Consider the following 24,421-nt stretch of genomic DNA (forward strand, 5'->3'; position numbering starts at 1 on the left):
AAATCTTGTTCAACGATGGAGCAACGTTCTTCCAATCCTGCAGTGTGTGTGCACTCACTATCAGGATCTCCATAGAGTTTACAGAGTCACAATCTCTTCAGCTGATGGTTATGACAGATGAAGAGCACAGGAAATCTTGTAAAATGTGTATATAGTGTGTACACATGAATCGGCTGCTGATCGGGACATTCAGTCATTGGTAAAATCGTTATAGATAACACATCGGGAGAAAATGTCTGTAGTGTGCACCCAGCCTTATTTGTAGAATAGTTTTTGCCTAAGATAAATACTAAAAGGTATTTACCTGAAATTCTCTAAAAGTGTTATAATCACATTCTGCATTTAAATTATTCACTAAACTTAGATGTGGAAGGCAGACTAAGCATCTCAGTGCCCGAAACAGCTTCTATAACTTAACAGACATGAACATATTACTAAGTAAAACCTTGTTGCACAAACATAGCAGTCATTTAAAATGTGTAAAATTTCAGCCTAGGTACAAAAGCTCCTAAAAGCCGAGAGAGATCCTAATTTATTTACAGCAGCACTAAACACCGCTACATAAGATGAAAATAAAGGATCACACTAACAAATAATTATGTAAAACCTGACGGAACGTTTTAAAATAAAACATTTTCTAGAAGGATACGATCATTAAAGAAACAAACAACTCTCCTCTACGCACATTTCTGTAACTCAACTGAGTGGTACAAAGATACGAAGGCGAGAGAGAGATATCAGCAAACTGCTGCTATATTCACAGATTTAGACAGTAATTAGAAAACTTTAATTCACCAACTGTAAAATTAGCAAACTGTGAATTAATAAAACCGAAAAACATGACACTGCAAACAATCATGCAATCAGAAATTCTATTGGAATATATGACTGACAGTCACTCAACAAAGGTATAGTAGAGAGCTGTATAACAGAGTAATATCACCAGAAGTGAGACCTATGATTTTGCAAAAGTGAAGTCACACACTAACCAAACACTAAAAGAAAACCGCTATTAATACATTAATCTGCCATATTTGTAACCCAGATTATAGCGAATGGGAACTTATATATATATATATATATATATATATATTTTATTCCTTTTTATCTTCAGATCAAATTGTATTTTAGAAGTTGCTTAGGGTATTGCTAGAAAGGACGTTTACGCCTAGAAAACAAAAGCAGCGTTTAATTTTGGCATCTCGGAGCCGCTCATGAAGTACATGCCATCCGGTGTCACATGTGTGCTCATAACACTGTAGAGAGCCGGAATCTACATGGGTTATAATGGGCAGGGGAACAGAGATTACACGCACTGTGGTCAGAGGCATCTTGTGGACTGAACCAACATCCATGACAATGCAGAAGAACTAATGCGATCACTGATGTATGAACACTTTAGGTCTTGTGCTTTAATGATGTCAATAGTCCCCAGTATATTGATGGGCTGAATATTAGGTTCAGTCCGTACAATGGCTGCATTCACTGTATATAGGCGAAGGGCACAACTTAAAGAGTACATAATGTTATATTATTTTTAACAAATACAATGATTGAAGCTGGAAACTCCATAGATAATATTACAATTTTCATTAACGCAACTGGTGTTAGAAGTTTCTAAACATGACACACAAACAGCAGCACTCTCTATAGTAATACCAGGATCATCGCACAGGTACTTTTAACATTTCGGTTCAACAAATCTTCCCAGCACACAGAGTAACAACGGATACAGAGAGCTGCATAAAACGGTCTCCACCTTCGGACAACTGTAATGTATCAGTCTATACATGGCCCGCTGCAACTTTTACTAAATAAATCGCTTTATGGATCTGTGTTAATACGATCTAGAACCTAGGCTTCCAAACAGTGCTACTGCAAGCGGTACCTTGGGTACACTCAAGGAGTACTTCAGTCTATAGAGTCAGATATTTATATAGCGCCACTAATTCCGCAGCGCTGTACTTACATCAGTCCCTGCCCGAGTGGAGCTTACAGTCTAAATTCCCTAACATACACAAACAAACACACACACACACACACACAGAAAGAGAGACTAAGGTCAATTTGATGGCAGCCAATTAACCTACCATCATCATCATCACCATTTATTTATATAGCGCCACTGATTCCGCAACGCTGTACAGAGAACTCATTCACATCAGTCTCTGCCCCATTGGAGCTTACAGTCTAAATTCCCTAACATACACACACACACTAGGGTCAATTTGTTAGCAGCCAATTAACCTACTAGTATGTTTTTGGAGTGTGAGAGGAAACCGGAGCACCCTGGGGGAAACCCACGCAAACACGGGGAGAACATACAAACTCCACACAGATAAGGCCATGGTCAGGAATTGAACTCATGACCCCAGTGCTGAGAGGCTGAAGTGCTAACCACTGAGCCACCGTGTTGCACATCTTAAAAAGTATGAGAGAGATACAAAACTAATGTTTTAAAACACTTTAATGCCCACTTAGCATACATTTCCTCAATTTGGCATAGTAAACATAACTTTGCTCTGGTGACAAACAATGAAAGCTATTTATTTAGTTAGAGATCAAGGAGGGCACGTGCAAACATGTAAATTACATTCAACTGCATATGAAAAACCCATTAAACTTGGGGCAGTCCCTGGGAGTCAGTATAATCAATGTTACTTAAGAACAATTATGCAAGCCAATAAACTCATTCTCTAAATTTGAGGGTTTTTTTTTTACAATCTTCCTTACCAACATACAAGAGTATGTAAAGTGTAAGATGTGCAGGGGAGATGGATAAATAGGGAGGATCTATCAGTATCCACTCACCAGCTGCAGACTGAAGTCACCGGTCCCTAGGATCATGTATAAATACCTCACTCTCCCTTAGCTCATTACAGAGAAATGTTTAGCATATGATTGCACGGTTACCTCGGTGCTCTCTCAATCTATGCCACATCCTGCGTTTTTGTTTTATTAATACTTTTTAGTGTTGTTAGGCGGGAACAAATCTTACTTGTGTAATAATTCCTCTGGACTGGTACAGCAATAATGGACAAAACATTTGTGTATAATTTATGACATGGTTAGTAATATTATCTAAAGACTAGACTGATGAAAACAAATTATATGTTATAGATACAATGGGCCTGATCATTAAGGAAAGTAAAGCAAAAAAAAATAGAAACTTTGCTTGTGGGCAAAACCATGTTGCATTGGAGGGGGAGGTTAATTAAAAATGTGGGGACGGATTTATAGTTGGGGTAGAGCATGTCCTAGATCAACTTTACATTTCAGTGTAAAAATAAAGCTATGAAGTATTTGTGTGCTAGATGAAAAAACAGCCAGTATTTATCTTGTATATAAAACAATAAACTAATTAGCACCCCTTGCATTGTAACATGGTTCTGTCCAGGAGAAAACTTACTCATTTTTTTTTTTGCCTTTCCTTAATGAATCAGGCCCAATATATTTATTATGACTTTTTTTTGCGGAAACCTTACCAAAGCAAGTCCCATGGCCGATAATATGACAATCGCAACTAAACAGATTATTATAAAATGACCGCTATCAGCCCAAGAAAACAGCAGCTTGGCCTGAGCACAGAACAGACAGAGCTCATACAATTCGGCCACTTGTGTGCGAGGTCGTATTGGACGTTACACCAGCAAGATCATATAGGCGCTTTATTTTAATATTTTAATATTAGCATTGAAAAATGTATTGGACAGTATGTAAAAGTAAAAAATCTAGGGATTAGTTTCAAAAGTGAATTAGAAAACAACAGAATGTCTCATCAGCAAGGGACACAGGGGAGGAGGGGGGATTAGAAACTTCAAAAAGGATTATGTAAATTAGGAGCCCAGATGACTGGGGAGCTGATTGGTGAAAGGTATTGGCTAGAGCCATCTATAAGAATAAGGGATTGAAAGCCTTTAATTTATTTGTCATAATCCATTTACTACAGCAATGACTCCTCAAGTAGACATCAACTTCTATAAAGTCACTTCCACAGTCAGACTGACTTGTGGGTTTACAAAGGGACATCAATATATGTCTGGAGTTTCCAAAGAAGATGGTACAGAATTTCTATGTAATAAGAACCAGCTGTCAGCTACATGCAGATAACGTTCCTTGCAGACAGAAGATGATTTCTGGTGGTTGATCTGTATAGACAATCTGTAGTAAGACGACGACTTCACCCAATTGTTTTTATGCAAATATTGATTGGTTAAATCACTAAATCATACTTTCCAACATTTAAATTTTTTTTTTCCTGGAGCTGCTAGTAGGAGGTAGGCGTGTAGGGGGCGGGGGACCGAAAATTTGTGTAATTTTAGCCCCGCCCCGTTACGTAATGACGTCATTTTACAGTGGGGACGGGGCCAAATGCCGCGATTCCCAGTGAATCGTGGCGTTTGAACCGTATTCTACCCACTTCTGGGCAGATCAGGGAGATTTCCATACTCTCTCGGGAGTCCGGGAGACTCACGCAAAATGCGGGAGTCTCCCGGACGTTCCGGAAGAGTTGGCAAGTATGCACTAAATGCTGTCCCCTTTTCAGATGAACCACACAGTAAATATTTGGGACTTTTTCCTTTATATATTATTAAGTTACTCAAAGTCCGGAGTGCAGTTCCATATTTATCCCAGTGTCCCGAGTGACGGACTGAGCACCCTTTAAGCCATCCATCAATGTACAACTAGGTATATTTATACATCTGCATCTGGAGAGGTGATCAACTGGTTACAACAACTATTTACTCAAGGAACAAACAAGACTTGTTCAAGGTCAGAAGTTGATGCTGTCGGTATGTGAACCAAATTCTTGGGATGAATTCTTACAGTCGTATTTAGTAATGTGGCATTTATAGCAGAGATGTGCTGTAACCTATAGTCTCCATTAATTTCAGTCAAGTACAAGTTAGACTAATGAAAGAGATTGTTACCTACACGGCAGAGGCCACATACATACATACATACATATACATACATGGCCAAACTGGACACGGTAAGGCCACGCGGGCAACCTACTTCCAATGTAACCGGTGCGCAGTCCGAATATTATCTATCGCAGGTTGACAGCGGTCATCTTCCCGACCAGATTTACCAACATAACCGATAATGAGCCGAATGATTTTGATAGGATTATTACCTAAGTCAGCGGTTCCCAAAGTGTGCGCCGCGGCTCCCAGGGGTGCCACGGGCCAGCCATAGATTAAAAAAAAAAGAACACACAAACTTGCCAATCCGCGCTGCATGAGAGAGGAGGATGCTGGGTCCCGGCGCCGCATGGATTGGTACGTTTTTGTGTTTTTTTTTTAATCAACGGCTGGCGCGCGGCAGAGGGGGCAGAGTGAGAGGGATTGTGACAGCGTGGCAGAGGAGGGGGACAGCGTGAGAGAGGGCAGAGGGACTGGGGGCAGCGTGAGAGTGGACAGAGTGTCTGGGTCACAGAGTGGACAGAGTGTCTGGGTCACAGAGTGTCTGGGTCACAGAGTGTCTGGGTCACAGAGTGTCTGGGTCACAGAGTGTCTGGGTCACAGAGTGTCTGGGTCACAGAGTGTCTGGGGGCAGAGTGTCTGGGGGCAGAGTGTCTGGGGGCAGAGTGTCTGGGGGCAGAGTGTCTGGGGGCAGAGTGTCTGGGGGCAGAGTGTCTGGGGGCAGAGTGTCTGGGGGCAGAGTGTCTGGGGGCAGAGTGTCTGGGGGCAGAGTGTCTGGGGGCAGAGTGTCTGGGGGCAGAGTGGACAGAGTGTCTGGGGACAGAGTGGACAGAGTGTCTGGGGACAGAGTGGACAGAGTGTCTGGGGACAGAGTGGACAGAGTGTCTGGGGACAGAGTGGACAGAGTGTCTGGGGACAGAGTGGACAGAGTGTCTGGGGACAGAGTGGACAGAGTGTCTGGGGGCAGAGTGGACAGAGTGTCTGGGGGCAGAGTGGACAGAGTGTCTGGGGGCAGAGTGGACAGAGTGTCTGGATGCGGAGGGGGCATTTTTGCATACAACTAAATAAGTATTTCTGTCCTGACCTAAATACACTTATTACAATTTTTTGACCCAACTACTTCTAAAACAGGACTGCTCAGTAATTATGTTGGGGGGTGCCTTGAAAAAATTATGGAGATTCTAAGGGTGCCGCGAACTGCAAAAGTTTGGGAACCACTGACCTAAGTAATTAATCATCATCGTTTATTTATATGGTGCCACAGAATCCCCAGCGCCGTACAATCAACAGAGTAGAAAGAACAAAATACAAATGTATTGTACAAGAAAGTGGTAGGTGTTCTGTGGTGCATTAGGGTATCAAAATTAAAAACTTCATTGGTGTGCTCGAAAAATATAATCTATGTGAGGACATTCTGATCAATAAAAACACTAAAGTATTGAAAGAAAAGTGTAAATGAGATGCGAGTAAAACACTGTATTACAACTGTAATAGTCATATGTTGCGGTTTTATTTGCTGATAATTAAATGTATACTTCATTTCTGCACTCTGTATATTATAATAATACATCCTGACCACTGAGGTTAAGCCACACATCCACTTCAATAATGATTGTGTTGATAAATTGTTAAAGGACAAATGAAACCATATAGGGAGCAGGAGGAGACAGGAGTCAGGGAAGTGTATGCAGCCCAATCATTCACTCAAGGAACGTACTCTGAAGTATAATGTTATAAGAAACAATATGGCTGCCTCCACAGGTACATTTTAAAGGAAACACGTCAACATATGGTGCAAAATAAAACACAACTGGACATTGCTATGCATTTCATGAAATATGATAGAAGTTACACAAGGTTTTATGTTAAATTAACCAAGTTACAAAAAGTTTGGTAATTTACAAATGTATTTAGATAACATTGTCCTATAAATGACCACTAAACTTAAAATACAAGTTGCCTTACATAACCTGCTACAAATAACAGTGACGAATACATATGCAATAAATAGCTCCCAACCCTTCACATAATCAGAGAAGCCTGATACTGTACTTACATATGCCATGCAGCTTAGTGCAAGCTACTGTTCTCTGGTATCAGTTTCTTGCTAAGAGGGGATGAAAGTGGTGTCCTCCAACAGGTTTACTGATCAGAAGGCTGTTATGCATAGAAAAACACTTCCTCTATTTCAGCTTCGTCTCACATATGGTCAGTTCCGATAACCTCCGGGAACAGTTACATAGATGCATGAATGTTCTATGTAGCGCTTTTTTTTTATATGAGGCCACATGTTCTTAAGGTTTATTGGTGTTGTTAGTGTTTTGTTGTACTACCAACCCTCTCAACCACTGAGCAAATTCCGTGGATACTTGGGTGCACTCTGCTTAATAGGCCTCCAGCGTGAAGTCACTACGAGCCCTGACACAGTACTAAGAGCTCTTTGACTTGGTGACAAAACTGGATTTTCCGTAAATTCTTCATAGATTACAGGGTTGCTTTGCATCGTGCGAGCGGCCACTTGTATGGCTGCATGCCGACACTTAAACTCATTAACATGCTAATCTCTCTGGTCATTAGAGCATCATCCCTTTGTTACTCCAAAGTTTAGGCATCACATAGGGAGTATTTTAAACACTGTTGGTAATAGCCTTAATAGATTAACATAAGAAGGGAGAAGGATTAAAAACAATCGTGAATAGAACCCTGAGTGATTGCTTCTAATTTCCCTTATCATGCAGAGCCTCGGAGAGAGAAATATGGAAGCCTTAGTATTTGCTTTACACACTTTGAAGGGAAAAAGTAGAACATTACTCTTAGGGGGGTATTCAATTGTCAGCCATTTATTTTTTTTGACCGTGTTAAGTCATTTTAATGCTGTTTTTTTTATCATTTTCGAGCGGGTTAACTTTACCTGCGATTCAATTCCATTTTTAACGCACAGTTTTTTTTCATGAAACGGTCCTCTCGCGCTCCAGTGAACGGTCTATTGAAAGTATAGGGCGTGCGAGAGGCAGCCGCATTAAAAGCTATTCAATTGTTTTTTTAACGCGGCGCGTTAAACAGGCAAATATGCCGTTTTATCTCGTACCTCTTTGGGGTGTGTTAAAAATAAAAAAACATTGAAAAAGTATTTGAAATCATGTAATAATGTGGAAAAAAAGTTTAACTTATGTTTATCACTAATGCCTAACTTGTGTAAGTTGATTTTCTTGTGAACAAATAATGAAATTAAAGAAAACATTAAAAAAAATAAAACAAATATAAATTAATTAGTGATTTTATTTATGTTTTTGGTACAAATATGAATGTAGTAATGTGTTTTGATATGGTATAGATGATTGTATGGTAAACAATAGTTCAATTAAAAAATATGCTAAAGAAAGTGCTGTAATGTAGATATCAATGTGTAATGCAATCTAATGTATGGAAATATATGCAAAACCTTTTTTTTGTGTTATACATGATCGCGTTAAAACTCCCCTTCACTCCCCTAAAATCTCGCAATCACGATGTTAACCGCGCTATTGCCGTCAAAAACCCACGGGAGATTTTTTATTTATTTTTTTTACGCTGCGGGGAGAAAAAAAAACAAACAACTCGCTGACAATTGAATACCCCCTTAGTTCCTCTACCACATTTTTTTTTGTTTAGCCTATGTTGAATGACTGAATGTAAATTTAAAAACAAAAAGTTAAAAATTCTAACTGCTCTTTTTATAACCTTTACTCGGCCCTCTAGACAGCTTTTAAACTAATTAACATTTGGATTTTGCGGTGAAACGCGTAGAGTGTGATTCAGAGACAGCCATTCTTCACTTGAATATATTCATTTTCTCGATAAGACTTCAATATTAGACCTTGTTCAAAGCTTTCTCACTTTCAATAAAAAGAGCGAAACCATCTCCCAGTTAACTTAAAAAGAACACGAATGAAAAGAACGCTGCATCTATTCAGTGTAAAGTAGAATAGTAGAATCTATAATTCATAATGCGTTTCTTTGCAGGAGGAAGGAGATCACTTAGGCATAGCCCTGGTTTCCATGGGCTTAGAACGCTCCATTTGTTCACGTTCATACCCGGGCTCTCCTGGGAGTCTTTGTTACTTCCCAAACACGGTTTGTAACCCTGTAATAGATTGCTGTTACAGCTGCTGTGGATTGTTTTACTTTGCAAGTGTTTATTCTTCTTGTTTTACAGTGTTTTTGTCCTCGGTTATTCTAGTTTAGGCAAGTGGCTGAGTCACGGTGAAGAGTAGGATTTTGATAAAATACAAGACTGAAAAATTTCTGGGACAATTAATAACCATAGTTGCCGACACTCCGGGAATGTCCGAATTGCTGGAGAGACCTCTCGGATATCCGAGACAGCAGACAATCACAAGGTGGCTGTTGACATACCGTCAAGTTTGCATATTGTGACATCAAACCACACCCACCTCAGTGAACATCGAGAGGGTAGGGGTTGAGGAGACAATTGGATAATGGCGCCATCAAGCCACGCCCTCTTTTCACACCTGCATCTTTCAAAAGTATATATATATATATATATATATATATATATATATATATATATAAAAAAAACAACATGTAAAGGTAACGAGTTAACGTGCAACAGGACAGGTATAGGCGATTACAACATTTTGGGTGCTACACCCTTGCCTTTCAAATCAAACAAATACTGTCCTAGCATATTATTTTTACATTTCTAACACATATCTTGGGAGCAAAAATCTGTAAAAATCTAAAGAGCAACAGTGAAAACAAATGCTGACCAAAAATAGCCAAAATCATGGTTAAAAAAAAAAAAAAAGGGTCATGATTAGGACTGACAGCATTGTGTGGGGAGCAGAAAGAGACCCCCCATCTTCATCATCACCATTTATATAGCGCCACCGATTCCGCAGCGCTGTACAGAGTACTCACTCACATCAGTCCCTGCCCCATTGAAGCTTACAGTCGAAATTCCCCAATATACACACACAGACAGAGAGACTAAGGTCAATTTTGATAGCAGCCAATTAACCTACTAATATGTTTTTGGAGTGTGGGAGGAAACCGGAGCACCCGGAGGAAACCCACGCAAACACAGGGAGAACATACAAACTCCACACAGATAAGGCCATGGTCGGGAATTGAACTCATGACCCCAGCGCTGTGAGGCAGAAGTACTAACCAGTTAGCCACCGCGCTGTCCAAAATAATGCTGCGGGGAGCACAAAGAGGAAAAGTTTGGGGAACAATGCTAAACTGCACACCGAATCTGCAACACACTGTATGTAAGTGATGTACCTGCCTCATGTCATGTCACACCATCAGCGCTGTGACTCTCCAGAGAATTTCAGGAACCGGAGACAAACACTCTGGGTCAGATTTAAAGTATGATCATAAGAAATTCCAAATAAGAAACATCTGGTGCAGGTGAAAGCGATAACAAGGCCACTTATGGATTCTTCCAATCCAGAAATACATTTCTCAGAAAAAAAAACCAAAAACTTACAACCCAGCTGGGACCACAGGGAACATTATTTGAACGCGTTTGAAATAAAATACACTATGGGACAACATAAAGGAGAAGCAGAGTGCCTCCATCTGGGAACGTTTATTTGAAATGGTTTATACGGAGGAGCTGGATGCAGAAAATGACTAAGCGTGACTAACCACGGGACCGTATATTGTCATTAAACTACAAAGCACTTTCCCTATTGCTCCGCAGTTAACCCCGTGGAGGCCGAGGCAATTCCAACGGAAAGAGATTTATTTTAAGTGTTTTACACGGGGAAGGTGGATGGAGAGAACTATAAAGCAATACTAAGTGGATAGAGATTAGTTCTCCATACCAGCAATTTACTAATGAGAGGCACGCTTACAAACATTAATGACAGCATCCCCTTATATCTGAAAGTTGTTTCAAGGACACGCATGATTCTGTCGGCTACAGTCAAACATGGTTATGTTATGAATAGGTTGTAGGGAACTTTACGTTTATGCATGGTAGGACGCTTGTACCAGTCAATCTTTGTCTACGTCCCACGTTAACAAATTAAAGTACCCCCGAAACCAATATTTAGCCCATAACAGGGACATATACAATGGCTGCCTCAGCTATGTGTAGGTCACAGGTCAACATTAAAACGAAAGCTCTTCTGGCAAGGAAAGTTTTTTTCTCATCACTCAGGCATTAGTGACACTTCTCTGGTTGCAACAAGGAAAAGCAAGCATATGTCCTATTATAATTACATTTTGAGTAGGCCTTTCCCCATGAATTGGCATTTCCTGATCGACGCCAAACTTAACATCAATGCATGCAGTTAGTCCGGGATATTCTGAGTATTTTGGACATCTCCTGGTAGACTCTTCAATGCCAGCAGAATTATGTGAGCATCTAGGAAATTAATGGCTTTCTATAGGTCTACGCAGGACAGATAGTGCACACTGCTGCCTCCTACCCAGGTGAAGGATGCCAAAAGTAGGGGTAGCACAGTGGCCTAGTGGTTAGCACTTCTGCCTCACAGCACTGGGGTCATGAGTTTGATTCCCGACCATGGCCTTATCTGTGAGGAGTTTGTATGTTCTCCCCGTGTTTGCGTGGGGATTCCTCCGGGTGCTCCGGTTTCCTCCCACACTCCATAAACATACTGGTAGGTTAATTGGCTGCTATCAAAATTGACCCGTGTGTGTTAGGGAATTTAGACTGTAAGCCCCAATGGGGCAGGGACTGATGTGAGTGAGTTCTCTGTACAACGCTGCAGAATTAGTGGCGCTATATAAATAAATGATGATGATGATGATGAAAGTAGGAATGAGTGTCCATTAAGGACGGTCTTGCGATGGAGAAGAGAGCTTACAAAAAAAAAAGGGCGCTCTCAACCACAAGTATAAATGTTAATGCGTACGGGGGTAACTGGAACCTAGATAAGGGGCAAACTCAGATTGTTCAAAGGATGGTGGAGAGTTCCATCATACTTAACATAACCATACAGGTACCACATCATGTTCACAATGTACACTTGCTGTAAAATAGTTTACGACCCACTACAAAGTGTTAAACAAATAAGCATTTAAACGAATTAATTATACCCGGAGCTTAAATTTAGAGCTTGGCTTCATTGTGGCTTTTGAGAACCAGTTAAGACAGAACATTAAGAGATTGTCAGCTTCTGGCCGAGCGAACCAGCCACAGTGTGCCCACCTATCTCACGGCACAGCCCATGACTCTACCACTAGGTGTTTGACAGGTGGACATTAGGCTGGTTACTAAAATGCATTCACCGTGTTGTAAAAACAAATATTAGAAACGACAAAGAAACTAAAATAAATCACTGCAAAAATATAGAGGCAAGAGGTGATAAAGCCAAGTCATGAACGCAAGTACTGGGGAGGATTCTGTAAATGATAATTCTACCTGTGCTATGTTTTATTATGCAGGATCGCGTATGAGAGACGGAAAAATCCCTGGCAGTCTAATGTGTTATCCTGACAATCTCCCAAGGACAGGGGCTGGTGTACCGAGTGCGGGGATCGGCTGTCTCTCACTTTAGAGATGTGATCAGTTTTTTAGTTCCTAAAAATGTTCACAAAGCTGTAACCAGAAAACTTCAAAATAAGCAATTACTTTAAAATTAAATAAATAGGGGAAGTCATTGTACTCATTTAGTGTTTTCAGTTTCTTAAGGCGGTTTGAAAACTCAGTACTTCAACTTTCCTGCGGCATTTCCTGCCAAACACGGGCGGCTCCTGTATGAGGGCGGAGATAGAGTAAGTCCTTTCTCAACTTAACGAATTATACCCACTGGTGTTCATTACACGGCTTTTATATGTGTTTCTAATGCTAGTGCAACGCATGTAAAACGGGTCTAAAGATAGAACCCATTGTGTTTAATGAGACCATACCCACTGGTGTTAGCATTCAAATACACTGCATTTCTGTAACATTTTGAGAATGAATCTTGTAACATTCGCTTGTGCTAACTGCAAGTAATTACATTAAAAAAGCCTACAGTGACCTCAGAATACTAGCAACAATGTCAAAAGCATTTTCAGTTGACATGTTTTTGTTTTCTTTTTCTTTTGGGGGGAGGTTCACACAAAAATATTACAACAAAACCCCCTATTAAAAAGGTGGAGGGGCGCAAAATGATGCAAATCGTGTCATGTTTATTCCTCACACTCCATATTCCAAAATAGACTTGATATTTTTAGTGTAGACAAGGGTGGAGCACAGAGATTTGAGGGCGTGCCGGGGGTATCAGGGTGTGTAACCAGAGGCACTGGGGTACGTGACCAACACCGGCGCTCTTATGCAGTAAATAGCTTTGATTAATTCAGACTTAAAAACAAGGGTTGGTGTCCAGCTCTAGACAAACTACAAGTTCAAGCACACCCTCCAAGCCAGAGCAGGACGTCACGTACACACAGGAATATGTAAGGTGCAGCTCTTTACCTGTACTGAGAAGAACCTCAGTATACAGAGAAAACACTCAAACTTCAAGCCCTATAAGTCAAATATCTGAAATATCTGTCATTCCGACTCGCTATGTCGTTATGTTAGCTTTTCTGTGAATACGGCAAGACACAGAGTTCCTGGCACCTGTCTGTAACAAATGCTGCATTTTTGGGAATAGGTTGCTCTTTGAGCGTAAGCAGAGGGGTCACGTGAAGGTGAAGGGTCAGACGTAAGATACCAGTAAATATTTGCTTGTTCACACCATTCAGCTGTTTAGTTTTCAAGTAAAGACACAAACAGCCAGCATTCAGCAAGTTTATGGCTGCAGTAAATAAGGGGCATAACATTCCATTGGGACATTTAGGAAAACTGGTGCAAACAGGGAGAAATAGATAGTGTAACCCATAGCAACCGGATAGCATCTCTTATTTTCTTTGCAGTTCAGAAATAAAAGTAAATATATAATTTCTTACTATGGGTACCGCTGGCTTTGGTTTTCATTAATGTCCCACTATGTGTTTGCACGGCTATCAGGACTGGCATCTACATTCTTCCACCATTATATATATATATATATATATATATATATATATATATATATATATATATATATATATATATATTAATATTTTTACAGTACATTTGTACACATGGCATTTTATTATTCTTTTTTTTAAAAAGTAACAAGTTTGTTTCCTTCAGTCAGATTTAAAAGCCAAAATTTAGTACCTGAGTAGTTTTTGCTCTCCGCCCCTGCATGCTGTTACTGTGACTGAGTTTCAGGTTTGTAGCACCTTCAGAAAGACAGTGGGACTTCCTGCATGGAAGGGTATTATAATTGCTGTAAGACGGCGGCTCGTCAGCCTGAGTGGGCGATGCTGTATATTTTACCGATTCCGGGGAGTGCGATACCAAATTTCGACAGTAGATCATGAACTTATTCCTGGGGACGCCATTGATGGAGGCAAGCTGGCTCTTCTGTGGGTACAGGTCCGTTAAAGAGTTGGCACGTTGGGAAGAGTTCAGTTGGGTGGGACAGTCCGATGGGTCCGCGGTAATGGTTTCCTCACAATCCTTCTCTTCGGTGGAACATAAGATTTCCTCAGTGCTAGTCAAGTGTTCTTGGCTCAGGTCCGAGAGCGAAAATTCCAAGCTGTCCTCTCGCCATATGTCCGCAGATTTAGAGCGTTTTTTCTTAAAACTCGCAGTGTCCAAGAGATTTGGCCCATTTGTCAGGTAGAGTTGAGACCGACCACTTCCATCTGGGAAATAGGCAGATTCCTCCCCATAGAGTCTACTTTCTTCAGAGTCCTGTATGCTCTGCACGGAGGCGGCGGTGAGGACAGTGCTGCTGTTTAAACTGGGTGTGACGGAGGAATCCGTGTGATAGGAGACCGGTCTCATGCCCACGTCTACCCATCCTCGGCCATCATAATCATCCAGGTTGGCATCCTGGGAGTACGGTTCCATGCCATTTTCTGCAAGAGACTGTGGGATGCTGGGAGTGCTGCTTGACCTGTTGCTGACTTCGGAATTCCGGTGAACCGGTTTCCCGGACGACGCATGTCTGGTACGGCGAGAAGCTTTGTTGGAGATGCGAAGGGAACGAGATGTGTGCTTCCGACCCAAACTGGGGTGCTCTTTGCCGTACAAAGCTTGCTCTACATTCTGGCTTTCAGCGTTTCCCATGATTTCACCGTCTGCAAAACAAACAAATATGAATTAAAATAAATTTACTTTTTGCTCAAAGATTCCTTTGATTAGTTAAGAGTCTTACAAACCTCATAATGAGTTTTATAAAGATATCTTGTAGAAATAAAAATCAGACATGTATTCCAAGGATGAGAATTAGCAACAAAGTATCAATGTTTTAAATTTACGATTTGCCCTAAAACAATTAACAGGCCAAAATTTTTTTTGCAACAAATGTCTTTATAGGTTCACAAAATTCCTTGGTGAATTAGAATATTCTTAGAATTTACAGTAGATGGTACAATAACCCATATACATCTTAGATCTAAACAGCTTATCTTCTAAATGACGATAGTTGCATTTATTTATGGTACGTTGTAACATAAAAGTAACACGAATATTAAAAAATATTTTACATAATGATCACAAATGATTATTACAAAAATGAACTGTACAAAGTAAGGACACCGTACACTATTTAATACATCCCACTATAAATACAATATATAAGTTGGAAACAAATTTTGGATGAACAGCAGATAGAAAGCAGAATGTTTCAGCAGTTTGTCAATAGCTATCGACACTCATCTCTCTTCATAAGCAACGTCCTCCTTTTCCATAACACACTAAGCAAACACAAGGAGAGCTTGAAAGCAGAATGTCACGAACTCCCTGACTATAATGATGTACCCAGAACGCGGCCACTTCCAGCGCATCACACAAATTGGTCCGTACAAAGGACAGCTGGAAGCAAAGGGGGAGGGGGGCCACGTTCTCACAGGGAAAATGGATGGGTGACCTCAATTAAAAGGGAAAGTATGGTCACAATGACCAGCACGCAGGTCTGTGGAAGCTTCAGCACAATAGGAAATTGTAGTTTCCCCTTGAGGTAGATTCAATCTTTGAAAGTTTCTTCAAAGAAAGATTTTAAGATCTGAATTCAAAAACGACAATATCCATAGGGGGGAAAAAACCCATCTTAATTTATCTCATTTCTTCGCTAAACCCATAAGGACATAGTGGGGAATAAGTATTGGCAGAATAATTGTTAAACCCCCCAAAAAAATAGGGAGCAGGTTTTAAATACAGTTTTGAAGGGGGTGATGAGGCACAAGACTAAGGGGTGCAGGGAGGGACAATATCCGTGCCTTAGTTTACCATTTCTCTTATCTACAGCTGTGCTCAATATCGTTTTCTACCTAAGGGTGAGTGTTCCATTGTTCTGGGACCCCATATGAGGCAGTTTGCAATAGAATATATTGCACATCAATCAATTGGGCCTTCCCAAACATTGTTTCTGGGTCCCTACTTGTGATGTCACAGATGAACTTAGGTGCACTCACATCACAGTAGTTCCTAGAGAATGGACACGCTACACTCTCATAAATATACGTTCAACATGGCGGCCGGCGCTACCTATAGGCAATTATGGGGAAACTTAATTGAGAAGTTTTTATTTTTAAAACGTTCACTTCAAAAGCTAAAAGCAGGGTCACTGGTCCGTTCCCCAGGGCTACGGGCATCCGGCCTAATGACGAAAAAACAACAACAACATTTGAGGGATCAAAGTACTTTAACTGTCAAAAACTCAAGTGAAAAAGTTGAAATGATTGAATATCACTTATCATACACAGGAAGCCCAATCACCTCTGGCAGAATGAGAACGGATTCAGCATCACACGACATAGGGCCCCTCTGGTTCCTGGTCATTCATCTTTGGCTTCGGGTGAATGATTCCTAAAATGAAACCGAAAAATATATATTAAACACAGCATAAAATATGAAACAAATATCACTTGTTATAAAAAGGGGTAAAAAAAGGTATTTAAAAAAAAAACAAAAAACAGTCTTTATAAATTAAGGTTGGACAAATTGCTGGTCACCACGACACCTAAATGTAAAGATAAGTCGGACTAGTTTCTATAGAACTGAACAGCTGCACGTTCCCCACTTCCTCAAATACAAGTCCTGCCAGCTCTTAGATTCTCTTCCTGAACTCTACATTGATTTATATAACTCTCCTTTAAGGATTATGGAGAAAATAAAACAATTTAAAATACATTTCAAACTTTCAGAACTTTGCAGAAGCTTTATCAGACAAAAAATACTTCTGTTATTATTCAGAAAGGGGATTTTGCTTTAATAGCATTCGGGGCAGCACTGTGGCTAATTGGTTAGCACTTCTTCCTTACATCTCCGGGGCAAGAGTTCAATTCCTAAACCATGGCCTCATCTGTGTCGAGTTTGTATGTTCTCCCTGTGTTTGCGTGGGTTTCCTCCGGGTGCTCCGGTTTCCCCCCACAATCCAAAAACATACTAGTAGGGTAATTGGCTGCTAACAAATTGACCCGTGTGTGTGTGTGAGTTAGGGAATTTAGACTGTAAGCTCCAATGGGGCAGGGACTGATGTAAGCGAGTTCTCTTTACAGCGCGCAGAATTAGTGGCACTATATAAATAAATGGTGGTGGTGATGATGATGATGATGATGAATGTTTACAACTGAATTATAGCAAAGAAACATGCGGCTACTGGCCAATACTTGTCAATTCTGTGGCCCAATTAGGGGTTTCTGGTGAGATAATATGATCATTATCACCCTAATAGGAAGGGATGTTAAGTCAACCAAATTGACTGCCTGAATTGTCCCTTGGCCACATCTCCTGATCTGAGCATATTTGCATAATTTACTTCTTAAGAAATTAAGATTAAGAATCTGGAGAAATAGTCATTCAAACCGACCACAAAAGTAACTGCAGGCGTTTTCCTGTGAAAGTGGCAACAGAATAAAGACCGTCAGTAGGTGGAGATGACGTCTTATCTAGTGATCAGTTAATCAAAAATGAATATTATTATGTTGTACAAACAAGCAAAAATAACAAAACAAAAACACTGTATAAACTCCAGAAAAAAAAGATAATGAAAAGTAAAACCAGCATATAGAATTTATTTATTTACTAGGAAACCCCATTTCTAGTGTAACAATGGTCATGGATGAGGGAGGGTAAAATAACATCAGTGAAAAATGATTAAATACAATCATAAAATGGAAAATCACAATACAAATGGCTGCATAGTAAAAAATAAACAAGACAACCTGCTGCTAGTGGCCCTATATGGCCCCGACATTACAAATTTCCCTTGCAAGTAAAGATGGAGGATATTATGAAGAGCAAGAAAAGAACTTGCAGTAACTATGGAGCAAAGCTCGGTAACCCGTGGACCAATTTTACGTGACACGCCGGAACTCCACAGGTACTTCATTAAAGCAGCCGAAGATGGCCGAAACTGCGTTTGGTTTGGTGAAACCGATCTCAGGTTTTATTACGGAAAGGAAGACACGTGTGCTGACTTCAGAGGTAAGTAGCACATAGAGCATCTGCCACATATGTTTGAAGGTGAACTGGGGGCACAGTTATAAGACCTATTATGAGCTGGGGGCACAGTTATAAGACCTATTATGAGCTGGGGGCACAGTTATAAGACCTATTATGAGCTGGGGGCACAGTTATGTGGCATAATAGGAACTGGGAGGCACAGTTATGTGGCATAACAACAACTGGGGGGCACAGTTATGTGGCATAATAAGAACTGGGGGGCACAGTTATGTGGCATAATATGAACTTCTGGGGACACAGTTATGTGGCATAATATGAACTACTGGGGGGCACAGTTATGTGGCATAATATGAACTACTGGGGGGCACAGTTATGTGGCAAACATGAATTTGTGTCAGTGATTATATACACACACACACACATACATACATACATACATACATACATACATACATACATGTATACACACACACACACACGCAATCACACGCTGACACACCTGGACATGACTAGATTTTAGCACGCTAACAGAGAAAGGTTGCAGATCCCTGCTTTTCCCTTCAATACCCTGGAGATAAACACCAACTAAACAGAAATGTTACAGAGTCAGACGTGACCACAATGTAGCCAAAATGTATTCTGACAAATGCAAACAATGGACGGTTCCCTCCTCCCCACCTATTGTAAATTATACGTGTGCGAGAGGTCACCTTGAATTTCCATGACCCTGTGGCCTTTATACGGTCACAAAAACTCCTTGGTGATTTTCAATATCATTATAATTCACAGTAGCCAATACATTACCCCTTATGTAACCAGGGAACACTCCCTATTAAATACGTAGGATGATTAAGTACATTTTAACCTGGCGAAGTGACACTATAACCAAGATAACCGTTTCCCTCACGACGCACACACACATAAAAACCTTGCATCAGCAGGGTTTGTGACCAGCAAAGGGTTAACCTGGCCGTATTTAAAGTAACTTTTCCTGACTAGAAAGCAGGGCATTTTTGAGGAAACTTTAGATTATATGCAAAGCCCACAATAAAAAATATAAAATAAAAAAAATCACAGGTTTCAAGTGGTGTACGAGGAAGCACTACTGTGCAAATGTACGGAACAGCAGATTGCAGGTATAAAAATAGATTTGTGGTGGGAGGCTGTTCTGACAAGACTCATCTACCCACAGCGAGCAGGGAGCTGCGGCAGGAATAGAAAGTGACACCAAATCTGCCCAGTGCTCCGCTCTCAGATACAGGCATGTGCCCGGCCCTCATGGAAGTAAAAGTTTAGGAAGTGTTCTGTCATCACCCCACGCTAAAACTTTGCTGTAAAGAAATATTTCCTCTGGGTATGGGCAAATAATCAATGTATCCCATAGATTGTAAGCTTGCGGGCAGGGCCTTCTCACCTCTTTGTCTGTATTACCCAGGTTGTTTATTAGTTTACTATGTTTGTCCCCAACTGTAAAGCGCTACGGAATATGTTGGTGCTATATAAATAAATGATGATTATGATGATGATGAATCCAGCCGGGTTATAGGCCATGTCACATCCTATTACAAACATGTTTACCAAGTGTTACCGAATAACACACTGAACATATTTATTTACGGAATTAGGTTGCTGGGGAGCCTTTTATTTAAACAATACATACAAATCCCTTATTTACTTTAATATACTGAACTATATATTACCAATTAGGAATAATATACCTATATTAATGGTTGTCAATGTGATGTCATGGCAGCAAAGAAAATGGATTGGCTGCATTCTAAGGAAGATTGGTCCAGACCAAAACATGGCTGCCTCCGCAGGATGCCTCATACCTCAATGAGGTCACTAGCTGCTAGTGAATTGATTGCATGCATCCTCACCAATATTGCTTCTGTCTACAGGCATTTATGAAGCAAAATTGTCTACGTTTATAAACATAGGGGGAGAGTCCATGGCCGGAGATGTGGTGAGCAGATATCGCGCTTCGCACATTGCTGCCATTTACTGTAAAAATTTCTTCTCATTTTCCTATGTGAGGAAAAATGAGCAGAGACTTCTGTCAAATTTCCGCCGTAAAGTGTCTTGAGGACGTTCCGGAGACAATTCGTGGCCAAGTGAATCTCCCCCACAGAAGCAAAACTTAAGAACTTGTCAGATCTGAAGAGATTTGAGTGCGGTCTGTGAGGCATTCCTTGCTATGTATATCTTCCTGTCAGTTCCCCCATGGAAAGACGTGACACAGGCGGAGATTCAATTAGCCACGAAGTGACTCAGGAACGTCCTCAAGACACTTCTCAGCGGAGATTTGACAGAAATCTTTGCTTATTTTTCCCTCGAACCCCATAGAGGTGAATGAGTATGAGTGGATATTGCGCTAACGCCTAAATCAGCTTCACTCAGTCACGTAACAATGGCACAATTAGATTCAATTCTCTCATGGCGTCAGATCTTCGGGATACACTTTTGCCGATATTTGAAGATAACCTTTTAATACGGATGAACATGTATTCTAAGTTTAATGGCTCAACCTGCCAAGCAAACTGCTTCTAGATAGAGAATCCTGAATTTATATATTATATAACTTAACTATATAATAGTAATGATAAAGCCAGCCTAACAAGCAAAGTTGAGGTAATTGAGATTATTAACAGCTCAAAATTATAAAGTAATAGAACATGCTATTTTTTCCCTAAGAGAAGCTGGTTTCTATGGAAACAAAAGTAAAAGAAATGATCATCTTGTACCTAATTCTTAAATAAAGTTTAGTAATGAGCATCATAACTACAAAACAAACTGACTGAACTTGATATCTCAACAATTAAGTAAAATAATTTACAGACATATTAGGTTAGTTTGTTTTTTTTTTTTTGTTGAAAATACAGCGCACAGGAAAGCCATTATAAAAAAGGCGGGATCCACTTCTGGACAACACTGGGGGCGAGCAGTCGTTGTGTTATTGAGCAACAGTTCAAGCACAATGCAGTAAAAATATATAGTTTGTAGAGATGGTCACTGACCCCCGTGAACTGGTTTTGGATCTGGATTAGCTTCATGTTTTGGCAAAACCACCCTCGTGTGTTTTGGTTTTGGATTTTTTAGCAAAAATCCTAAAATATGCTAAAATCACATAATTTTGCTCTTTTTTTCTTCCTACATTATTATTAACCTCAATAACACTAATTTAAAGTCATTTGCAGTCAATTTTGACCACCTCACAGGTCACAATATTATTTTCATACACTTTCGGACAAATACTGCAGCGACCTGGCTGGATGGCAAGCGACAGAGCATTGACACAAACACACGGCAGTTCCTAGCACATCTAGGACACATTGGCACACAGCAGTGGCAGAAAAGACAAATGGGGGTCCGTCTTCCCTCCCACCCCTCGCTATGTTGGATCTTAAAAAGGAATTCAAAACTCGCGAGATCTGACGACGTTGCAATGACGTTTTGCCTCGTTTTCAATTCCGAGGGCGCGCGACAGTACCGAGCCGGGTACTCGGATCCCCTGAATTCGGGTGTGTTCGGTTCTCGAGGAACAGAGCCTGAGCATCATTAATAGTTTGTAAACATTTTATTATTTGGGGATCGGTACATAGTTTAAAAAGAAGTTCCACTCAACTAATCAGAAAAGTGTTAAGGAAACAACGAACGTGACTATATGCAGAATAGTAGGTTAGACAACCAGGTGCAGCTGTGTTGATAATTGTCATGCTACATAATCTTAAACAATATACATGTTTAAATAAACATTCCTATTTACGGAATACGAAAGGAGGGATGTCACCAATAGTGTTTATAGGAGATATGCCTAAAGTAGTTATTAGATGGTACACACGCGTTGAGAGACAGACTCAAGCCTCAAATAAATGCAGTTTGATGTCCAATAACGTTTAAATTTAATATTAATTATTTAAAAGGCAAAAAACAACAAAAGAATCACGGTATCAACACACCCAGGCGGCTTGTTGTACTGTAACCACCAAGTGACAATTTATACAATGTTTCAGAGGCAGCACCAAACACTTAATTAACGAAGATTAAAGTGTGGTTTCAAGTACCTGTAAACATGGATTAAAACAGGGGAGGAGGTTCCGACTAACAGTCTCAGAAGCCACAAAAAGACTTCGCAGTTTGTTACTCATCTGTTGGAAACTTTACAGAAACAGAAGTTAAAGAGATACCACACCCTCCACAGACTGCCAATATAGTGCCCTATCTGTGACCCACTGCCACCTAACCCTCCGTCCTTTGGCAACGCTCATCTTACCTTAGGCCGAAAGACGACCACGGTTATTTGTGTTATAAAAGGTGACAAAACCCACACATTCACAAATCACTTAAAAAGTTGAAAAAGAAAAAAATAAATGTTGATACAGGAAGCAAAGTGGTGTCACTTATCATGACCTCATTAGTGTAATAGGTCAACATGAGGCGTTGACCTGTATAAAAAGGTTTACAAGGCCTTGTAACCCATAGCTGTATTTTGTTATATGATAACACACAGCATGTCACCACTATACAGCTGTCCCGTCATCCCCATAACACAGTGGGATAAAATACTACCCCCCCCCCCCCCATCATGGGCTTGGGGGGGGGGGGGGGGGGCGGAACATGGAACACTGAGAGATGTGGGAACGTAAAGGGCACACTTCACCTATATACAAGAGCGCAGCGAACCAATGACATCACTGAGGCACAAAGGGTGTCTGAGAAGACACAAGTCTGTGTCTGGCAGAGCATGCTGGGACTTGTAGTAGCACAGCAGCTGGAATATGACTCATGTCATGTTGCAACAGACTATTAAGACACAACAGATTAGCGTATGAAAGGGCAGGACATGGTCATGACGGTCTTTAAAAATGGTGTTAGTGCAACCACACCAACCTTTTAGATGACAGGGCAATCATACACAATACATCTCACATTGTCTGCTTGACCCAAATTTCAGAAGTGTGCGCCATCTAGAATTATAACTAATTGGCAGAATAACATTGAAGGTGCGTCACAATGACATAATATGCAGCTGCTGACAAAAGACGTCACACAAAATGGATTGAAGGCAATTATACTTCTACCTGCTTTGTGTGCAGTGTCTTCAGCGAACATCACACAATACATTATTAATGGGCTCTAGCGCCTTTGTCGGGGCTTTGGGCACAATATTCAGAAGCTTGGGAAGAATGTGTTAAGGGACATGAGGAGGACTCTTAGCTAGTGAGACAACCAGACAGCAGAGCACCTTGAGCCTAAACATGCTAACATACATAGGAGGTGGGAGCCGTCAGAGAGCCAATGGAGCCAGAAATTGACAAAACATGTTTGTCTGCAGGACAGGAAATCTACAAGGACAATGAAGACCAATTTCACCAGTTTAAGCTTTAAATAGAATTGCACATACCCTTTTTTTATGCCAAAATTTTGATGAAGAAATAAGCATGTATTAAAGCTAGTTCTAGCGCTGCCCCCCTCCACTGGAACAAGCTCCCTCCCTCCATCAGAACTTCCCCTAATCTGTCCAGCTTCAAACGGGCCCTAAAAACCCACCTTTTTCTTAAAGCCTTTCTGTCTCCCACTTAACTTCCTACCTTATCTTCTGCCTCTGTCCCCCTACTCTCCCTCTCTCCCCTGCGTCTCTCTGTCTGTCCACCCCTCCCCTTAGATTGTACGCTCCTCTGAGCAGGGCCATCTCTCCTCCTGTTTCCACCACTTCTAACTCTGCTCTCCAGCTACTTAGCCCTCCTCCTCGAGGGTCCTCCACCCCACGTCCACTCTCGCTCCCTCCTCCCCCCTGGGAGTCTCCCTGTCTTCCGCGCCCTCCTTCTTGGGCCCCGTCGTTTGCGGATCCTCCCTCCCCCTTCCCCGCCCTCTCTAGCTGTGCATTGAGCGTACTGAGTTGCTGTGTTTACTGTACTGTGCTGTCTCCCATTGTATTGTGATTTTGTTTGTCTCTGTACGGCGCTGCGGATGTCTTGTAGCGCCTTATAAATAATTATTAATAATAATAATAATAATAATAATAATA

General features: G+C 40.8%; 1 protein-coding gene across 4 annotated transcripts in view; it reads right to left on the reverse strand.

Moving 5' to 3' along the window:
• Nucleotides 1-24,421, reverse strand: part of TIAM1 (TIAM Rac1 associated GEF 1) — a 225,817-nt gene that overhangs the window by 79,041 nt on the left and 122,355 nt on the right. For all 4 annotated transcript variants that reach the window (XM_075197150.1, XM_075197149.1, XM_075197151.1 and 1 more), the window contains 2 exons: nt 16,705-16,794; nt 14,095-15,065 (listed from right to left, as the gene is read on the reverse strand). In XM_075197150.1, coding sequence (XP_075053251.1) covers nt 14,095-15,054 — 960 coding nt within the window. In that variant the 5' untranslated portion in view covers nt 15,055-15,065; nt 16,705-16,794. The remainder of the gene's footprint in view (nt 1-14,094; nt 15,066-16,704; nt 16,795-24,421) is intronic.

This window comes from Mixophyes fleayi, chromosome 2 (genome assembly GCF_038048845.1).
Source record: "Mixophyes fleayi isolate aMixFle1 chromosome 2, aMixFle1.hap1, whole genome shotgun sequence".
In the NCBI taxonomy this organism is placed as follows: domain Eukaryota; kingdom Metazoa; phylum Chordata; class Amphibia; order Anura; family Limnodynastidae; genus Mixophyes; species Mixophyes fleayi.